This window comes from Euprymna scolopes, chromosome 6 (genome assembly GCF_053919585.1).
Source record: "Euprymna scolopes isolate OS-2025 chromosome 6, ASM5391958v1, whole genome shotgun sequence".
NCBI classification, from domain to species: domain Eukaryota; kingdom Metazoa; phylum Mollusca; class Cephalopoda; order Sepiida; family Sepiolidae; genus Euprymna; species Euprymna scolopes.
In genome coordinates, this window is record NC_136487.1 from 26748633 (window position 1) to 26757430 (window position 8798).

The following is an 8798-nucleotide window of genomic DNA, read 5'->3' on the forward strand; positions in this document are numbered from 1 at the left end:
ATCCGGTTTATTTAATGTTGTGAGTATCTCTGACTCCAGGATGAGTAATACCAGGCAATGTCTTATGCCTGCTTTCTGTGTGGCCTAATCCAGAGGCTTAACATTAGTCAGGTTGCATGCAGTTATATCTTATGCACTCGAGCCACATTTTCCTCACACTACCATGTCCACTAGTGCTCAGGGTATCCAGATGCATTTAACAAAAAAAAAAACTTGTCTAGCATGAGATTCGAACCCATGATGACTTAAACTGAAGACAAATGCTTTTTCAAAATGACTACTGATCAAACAAAAGTTTTTTGTCACTTGTTCAGAATTCTTTGAAAATATTTTCAAATTTGTATGATGCACATACCTGTGATGGAATGAAATTATCGTGTGCTAAAAATTAAAATATTATCTAAGTAGTTTGATCTTTATAAAGAAAATCATTTTTAAGCTAATCTGAATTTTTTTCCAATGCCTCACCCTCTCTCCATGTTCATAAAACTTGATCAGTTTGATTTTTTTGGTGTACGACATGTTCTTTCATGAGTATGTTCATCATAGTTTTTTTTCATGGGGGGAATTCTGGTCAAGCAACTGTTTTTGCTTTTTTTATAACCTACTTCAATGAGTTAGGTGTAGGGATACAAAATGTTTTACCTTTCCGTATGGATCTGAAATAGTTCAATTATCTAAAGAAACGAATGTATAAATATTAACATCTATCGAATATCTTTTGATTCATTTTTAATGTAAAAAAAAAAAAAAAATTTTGGGTTTGTATTACTGTACACATAGATTCGAAAAAGTTGTCAAAAAACAAATATATAACAAATAAATGTTATCAAAGGCAAGATAAGTTACTTTTCTACCAAACTGGATATAATTTTTCGTGTTTTTATTCAATGTAACATGTTTATTCAGCTCGAAAACCATACGGTGTTTACCGATGTAGTGGAACATTCAAGATGGCGTCTTATTCTCTCTTTAACACGGTAAGTGTGGGATAAGATGTTATAAATAAAAAACCGGATAAAATACTGTTAAAAACTCGCTCAATATGTTACCGTAACATAGGTTGACATATATTCGGCTGGTTTTTAATAGTATTTTGTATAATTTTTTTATTTATAACACCTTTTTCCATATTTAAATCATTCGTTGACATCTATGCTGATGACACGACCATCTATGGCAACACATCAAAGGCTGTAAATGACAAAGTTCTCTCTGATTTTCTCTCCTCTGATCTCGAGCGCGTGGTTCAGTGGGGGAAGATGTGGCTGGTTACCTTTAATGCATCCAAAACCAAACTCCTATCCTTACATCATCAACGCTCTGATCCCCATCTGGCATCAATTGTGATGGATGGCTCTCGTCTGGGTGAGGCCCGTGTTTTGACAAGCTTCTGGGTTTGACCTTTACTCCTGATCTGAAATGGAACACGTACATCAAGTCTGTTGCCAAGGTCGCTGGAAAGATGGTGGGGTCCTTCTACCGCTCCAGAAGATATCTCACTACGGATGCAATTCTCTATCTATATAAAAGCCAAGTACGTCCAAGGATGGAGTACTGTTGCCATATCTGGGCCGTAGCTGCTAAGGACAGCCTATCCTGCCTTGACAGAGTACAAAATAGACTTCGTGGCTTAGTGGGGGATGCCCTTTTCTCTACCCTGCAACCTCTCTCCCACAGAAGAGACGTTGCGAGCCTGTCCTTGTTTTATCGTTATTTCCATGGCAGATGCTCGTCTGAACTCCAATCTCTGGTCCCCCCTCGCCAATCTTTCACGAAAAACACCCGTCTAGCTGAATCCACTGTGAAAAATTTCCCCCACTCTATATCTGTGCCTAAATCAAAACGCAGATTCCATGAACAAAGCTTCTTTCTTAGAACTGCACGCCTGTGGAACTCTGTTCCGTCTGCCTGCTTCCCTCCGGACTACAACTTGGTTGTCTTCAAGTCCAATGTTAACAAATTCCTAATGAACCGCCCCCTTAAGTAAACATTTCAGCAAATCTCCTCACTAACGTAATGTACTTGCAATAACCCTTATCCCTGAGTGGCTTCCGGGCCTTGATAAGTGGTGATCACTGTAAAAAAAAAAAAAAAAAAAAAAAATATTTACGGTGTTAAAGAGGGTGTGAGACGCCATCTTGAATTTTCGAATACATCGGTAAACACTGTATGTTTTTCGAGCTGAATAAGCATGTTACATTGAATAAAAATACAAAAAAATATATCCAGTTTGGCAGAAAAGTAACTTATCTTGCCTTTGATAACATTTATTTGTTATATATTTGTTTTTTGACAACTTTTTCGAATCTATGTGTACAGTAATACAAACCCAAGATTTTCTCTTCACTGTCAAATACATACAGTGATTTGATATTAAAAGTATAAATGATTTATTTGGATGACTGATGAATATTATTCAATTCAATGCTAAAAGTGTAGAAACATTTGTTTCTAAGTTTTTTGTTTTTTATTTTGCATATTTTAACTTTGAATGTGTTCAAGAACTTTTGACTTAAGGATATTGGATTAAAGGTGCTGATTTTAAATCTAATTTGGCTCTTAGACTAGCCACCATGACACATACACACTTAATATATCAGATTCTGCAGAATTTTTTTTTATGACCTGGACAATGACGGGTAGCCCTGCTAGTCTATTATATAAAGGGTAAATGTTTAAATGCATATTTATTTTTCGCTAAAAGTAAAACATTCTAACCAAAGATCAAAGTTTATATTTTCTTGATTGCCCACCCCTGGAACAAATATTTAAAATATAGAAAAAGTATTTAATTCCTTGCTGCAGAATATATATTAATTTGTAAATGAATATTCTAGTATCTATCCTGTGTTATTAAAATATGTTAGAAAAACTTAAGGTAGATATGCATTTTTTTTTCTATTTTTTTTTTTCTTTTTTTTTTTTATAATAGACATGCTAATTATAATTGTTTTTAACTTCATATTAATTTAATCTTTTTATGCTCTGGTGTAATGGGTTCATTTTTATTTATTTACCTATTTTGTGTTAAAAAAAATGTATATAAATGTTAGTCTGTTTTACAAGAAAACATGTACACACACCTACACATGCATGTGCCTTACTGGATTCTTGGAGAATTCTGTAGAGAAAAGTTTTTTATTTTAAGGCTTTACACTTGGGCCATCTTGAACTTTATCTGGTCTTCTATCTGGCCACTTAATGACTCTCTATCTTCTCCTGATTGGCGTTCTCTTCAACATTACCAGAATGAATGGTGCTAATTGCTCCAAGCCGGTCAGCCTGAATGTTGGGGGTGTGATTTATACTACTTCTTTCCTGACCCTCATCAGTTACCCAGACTCCATGCTGGCTCGCATGTTCGAAGGAGACTTGCCTTCAGCCACAGATCGGGATGGAAACTTCTTCATAGACAGAGATGGTCACCTATTCCGGTGAGTATAAGTTTTCATTACCTCATTACCTTTTTTTTTTTTTTTTTTTTTTTTTTTTTGTGCAAAATGATGGAATGAATTTTAAATATATTTTAAGTAAAACACTTACGTATTTACATGCCATGTCTAAATTAGTAAAAATTACAAAAAATGATAGAAAAATAATCAAAAGTAAAAATCAAATTTATCAAATGATAGATTTGTTTTTAAAATTAAACTCCAAGGGAGGTAACTACAGTTTATGATTTTGACAATTCTATATGCTAAACTGACTTATCTCCCTTGCTTTCAAATAAAATCCATCACAAATAGAAAATGATGGGATGCTAATATCTTTTCTTTTTTTCTAGCAAATCTTCTACTCCATCATTTTTCATAATTGTTTTGAATTTCTAATTTCAATATGACACAAGTATGTAATAGTGTTTTTTTTTTTTTTTTTTTTTTACCTAAAATGTATTTGAAATCCCATTCTGCAGAAGCACCCCAGACGATATTTATAAACGTCCTGGCATCTATGCGACTTGGTTCTATGACTGTGGGGCATATGGTAGCATGAATTTCTATGAAACAATTTTTTGTTTTCATGAATTAATTTGTCGGTGATATTCAATTATTATTTAATAAGCAGTTATATTTTTATGAACATGCATGGGAGCATTCGTTTTACAGGCCGTGATCGTCCCACTAGTTGTGCCAGTCCAAAGTTGATTTTGGTTTGATCAATGCTACAATAAATTCTTCTGTCAAATAAAAATAACGGCTCTATTTTAAAAACTAGCAGGCAACCTGGCATTGCCCAGTCATAAAATATGCTTAAATATATCTTAATTCACGCAGATTGTGTTATTATTATAGAGACAATTCTCTATCAATTATTATAATGAAGCTAATATATAGTAGCGAGATCAAAACTAAAAACATTTGACAGGTGCCATCAGCTAGAACCAAAACCTACAACTCTTCACCCTCATTCCTTAGCTTCTGAGCCATGTCCATATATATATATATATATATATATATATATATACATACACTATTAAAGCCCCACTCTTTGGGTTGAGCACTGTCACAAATGTACTTTCATCCGATGCTTCGTTTGGCTATCAAGCAAAACTCACTGTCCGTTTGTTCGTAAACAAACTAGCAGTTTGAGGACTATAAAGCGATGGGCAAGTGCTTCTTTAATAGGCACTTGATGAGGGACGTTTGCAGACAATGATTCGTAGCCTTATGGGTAGAATTGCAGACCGTCGACTCAATGGTTGTAGGTTTAATCCACGGCTGGGGAAAGGTGCTTGTCCAGCCACACTGATTCGTTGTGCTACAACGAAACACTACTGTATGTGGATGTTATGTGTATACAATTCACTTGTTATCCCTTTTTTAAAAGATGGAATCACCTGATTGTCAAAAACTAGATTCAAGCAAGGACAGTTCGGAGTTTTATAATTATGTAGATGAAGAGATTTATTTTTCTTTAAGAGTTAAAATGGTATTTGTTTTTCTAGGTTGAATAGCAAACTTCTAAGATGAGATTTTTTGTCTTACTAAACTGAAATATATCCCATCAGCACACACCTTTTAGCTAAAAACCCTAAGGGCACATTAGCCCAACTGACCGTCAACCCTATAAAAAACAAAAAAAAAAACCCTGTGTTAAGACAGCAAAAATGGTTATTTACAGATAATCTCAGAATTTCCTTTTCTCAAATAGGTTGATCTCCGCATGATTTTCTTTTTAACAAGGTATTTATTTCAAGTAAATGGATAACACGCTATTAAGCATACTGAAACCAGCAACCTCTTAGTTTTGTAAATATTATGTTTCTAAGAACTTACAATTGGTTGATGGATTTAATTAAAAATTTAATCTTGAGTTAGAAATTACACCCCTAGAGTTCCCTAATAATTAAATAATCTTTGTAATCTGTGTAAACTTACTTCCAACTAGATACCAAAATTCCAAACCTGGCAACTTATACATCTGAAGATCAGAGGTTAAATAGACTGAAACGTTGTGCAGGTGACATTCAAGATGAGAACAATTGTCTAATTAATTTAAATACATTCACATCTCATCTCTAAAATTCAGAACTGTAAAAACACATCTGTTGGGTGTCCACACTCCAACCAGTGATATTTGCAATTCTTTGTGCTCCTCTTTGTCCTTTGTTTGAACATTACCTGCAATTTCTGCCATTCATATGCATCACTAAAAGATGGAACGTAGTGCACGTTTACACCTTAATCATTGTTTTTCTGAGATCTGTTTAAATTTTTTCTGAAAGCACCTTCTTGCAGGAGTGAGGTACAGTTTGAGTTTGTCTTAGGAGATGCACCTTTCCAGCCATTATCGCCTCCATTGAAAGAGGGGTTTTAATTGTTGATTACCTAAGACGCCCCTTTCGGTGGGGAATGCATGCAAGTCTGTTTTCTGCTATTTTGCATATGCTAGAGTTGTCCCCCCTCTGGGAAAGTGGTTTTAAGCAAGTTGTCACATCAGAAGCTCATCAAAACCATTTCCAGTCATGAACCCTTGTTGCATGGTGGCGAGGTCTGTTGTGGGTATTGTTTTGTACTTATCCAATTCGAACGGTTTATTTTGCTAACAAGTAGAGCAATATTTATGAATGATAAGGGTTAAGGTTCGATTCATGTAAATTGTTTTATTTCCTGCTCCACTCCATCTTCATTTTCCTTTTTATATTTAAAATTTCCATTTTTGTTCAGAATTCCCCCAATATAAAAACGGAAATAATGAAAGATGAAAGATAATGTACATACTTATGAAACGAAAATATATTCCAAAGATCATATGAATTGTTTCATTTTTAAATAAGAAATTAAAATTTTATAAGTAATCAAGAAGTGACCGCCTTGTTTGTGATTGTGAAAGCAGTCTCAAGAAACGGAGAGATAACTCAACAATTCAAACTTGTATGATTTATCTTGTAATACCTATGAATTCTCATTAATCACTTAAAAATGATTTTTTTTAATAAAAATAATACTAGATTAATTTACATTTTTTAATGTTTTCATTTCATCATAGGTACATATATCATACAGATTTTTCTTTATTTTTGTTTGTTAAATATTGGGGCGAATTCTGGACAAGAACTAAATAAGTTTTCCTGGTATAGTCAACGTATGTTGTAATGACTAGAAACAATGTTTTTAAAAATCAAGCAATATCACCTTTCTGAAATCTTAGAAAGCGAACAAACGGATTCTTTTAAGTTTAGGGGAAGTGGGAGGGATTTCAAATGATAGCAATGGCACAATGTTAACTCGTTTGAAAATTGCAATCAATATTTTCCTTGGATGAAGTTTGATTGCACAGCATAGACATGAGAACTTCAGTGTCTAAAGTCTCTCTGATCAGAATATAGTTTGCATTATCACTAATGTTAGCTGGTAAGTTTGCATACTATAGTGCTCAATACATGGTGGTGTGGGTATATGAATGGTTGAGTTTTGAATTTTACCTTGAAAACACTCACTATGTCTAACCATACTAAAAACGGTGATATGTCAAAACAGGTGCTTGTGAATGACTGTTCTAATTAAGATATTTATATACTATCTGCGTTTTTGCAAATCTGTAAATATCTTTTGGATATGGTTCCGATTATAAGTAAGATTTTGTATTATTTCCCATATTCTATTTATACACACATGCACGTATATATATATATATATATATATATATATATATATGTTCCTTGAATGCCTACTAAACATATTTGAGTGTCTAAGCTACAATACAGAGGTTTGTCTAGATAACTTGGTATGCAGATATTCCCTCCTACTATAACTATAAACTCTGATTAAATATTCAAAATAACATGGTATTCGCAACCCAAATTAGAGTTTCTTGAAATGGGTACTCCATGCTGGCTTATACGAGAAATAGTGCCTCTTTAAGTGATGTTGCCTATAGTAACAGCATTAGTCTGGATGCTTCACCATACTAGATGAATTCTTGTCCTGGAGTCCAGTATACCAAGAAATCATTAAAGATATATATAGCACAGTTTACGGGTCAATTAGTGAGAGAAAAATTAATGTTCTTCACTTTATTAACTCAACATTTTACAGGTAAAGGAGAATGTGATTGAAAAATATAAGGGCATTAATTTGCATATCAGGGGAGTGTCTGCGTTAAGGACGAATTGGAGGGGACTAAGTCTAGTGGTTGGCAGATGAGAGAACACATCAAAATTAAGAGGTGGTGCAAATTATGGCGTCAGTATAAAGGAGTGCTGTCAGTTTTTAATTAGATTAGAGAGAATTTAATGGAACCTGCAAATATTTATGTATTTCGTATAGATGTAAGTTCCAAATGAGTTCTGAGAATTTCGATTGAAGTAAAGTGGTTGATCAAATGTGTAGGGTGGGGGAGGCCACTCCTTTTCCATTATAATGCAAGGGAGTATAAAGTATTTTTTTTCTTTTTTTTTTTTTTTTTAGTATCTTTGGTATGACTACACAAAAGATTGAATCCTGATCTTTGAACTCCTCAGCAAACACTCTTACTGTTATGCCAAATGAGCTTGTCAAGAGATACATCGCTATAAATAAATGTTCATTTTTGGGTACGAACGAAACAGACAAAAAACATTGAAAGAACATAATTCTTTTTTAGCAATAAGAGTTATGCCCCTTGCTATCAAGCGATAAGCAGTTATGCCCCTTACAATGGAAACCTCTGGATAAAAGTAAAAGGGGGATTTTGCATATATTATCAATCGTGTGCCATCTTATCTCCATTATTATCAGTCTGTATATCTATCCATAATGTATAATTCAAATAATGTTAACATAATGTATAATTTATTTCACAGTCACTGTATTGTTTTGACACGATACCAAGATTACAATAACTGTCATGTAATGCCTCCATCAAGGAGAGCACTTATAGCTGGTGGCCTTGTGCCAGATTAGCACACGTGTAAAGAAAAAATAAAACTATGGGAGATTGACCTTTTTTAAAACGGAGTATAAGCATACACATCAGTTTTGAAAAAAAAAAAAAAAACTGATCAAGCTTGGGAAATATGCTTGGAAAAAAATTAGAATTTTACCTTTGTTTTAGTATTAGAAAAAAAAAAGCAGACGTCGAAACCCACATTCTTATAGTTCTGTCTTAATTTGGGCATAAATTAATGAAGATAGATTTTAAGGATTCAATAAAACGATATCAGTTTATTTTTCCTGATTGCAAGTTTAAATGATTTTTTTAAATTTTATTTACTATACTCTACCAAGAAAGATAATTGACTAATATATATTTGAAGAAAAAAAGAAAAATAAATATCCCAAACAGAATGGGCTAAGGATGGGTTAGAAGCGCTT

General features: G+C 33.4%; 1 protein-coding gene across 4 annotated transcripts in view; it reads left to right on the forward strand.

Moving 5' to 3' along the window:
* The window catches only part of LOC145277581 (BTB/POZ domain-containing protein KCTD21-like), a 75508-nt gene that overhangs the window by 49504 nt on the left and 17206 nt on the right, over positions 1–8798 (forward strand). For 3 of the 4 annotated variants that reach the window (XM_080129084.1, XM_080129086.1, XM_080129088.1), the window contains one exon: positions 3252–3437. In XM_080129084.1, coding sequence (XP_079985210.1) covers positions 3252–3437 — 186 coding nt within the window. Of the gene's footprint in view, positions 1–3151; positions 3438–8798 lie in introns of all 4 variants that reach the window. The other variant, XM_080129085.1, reaches the window with a different exon arrangement.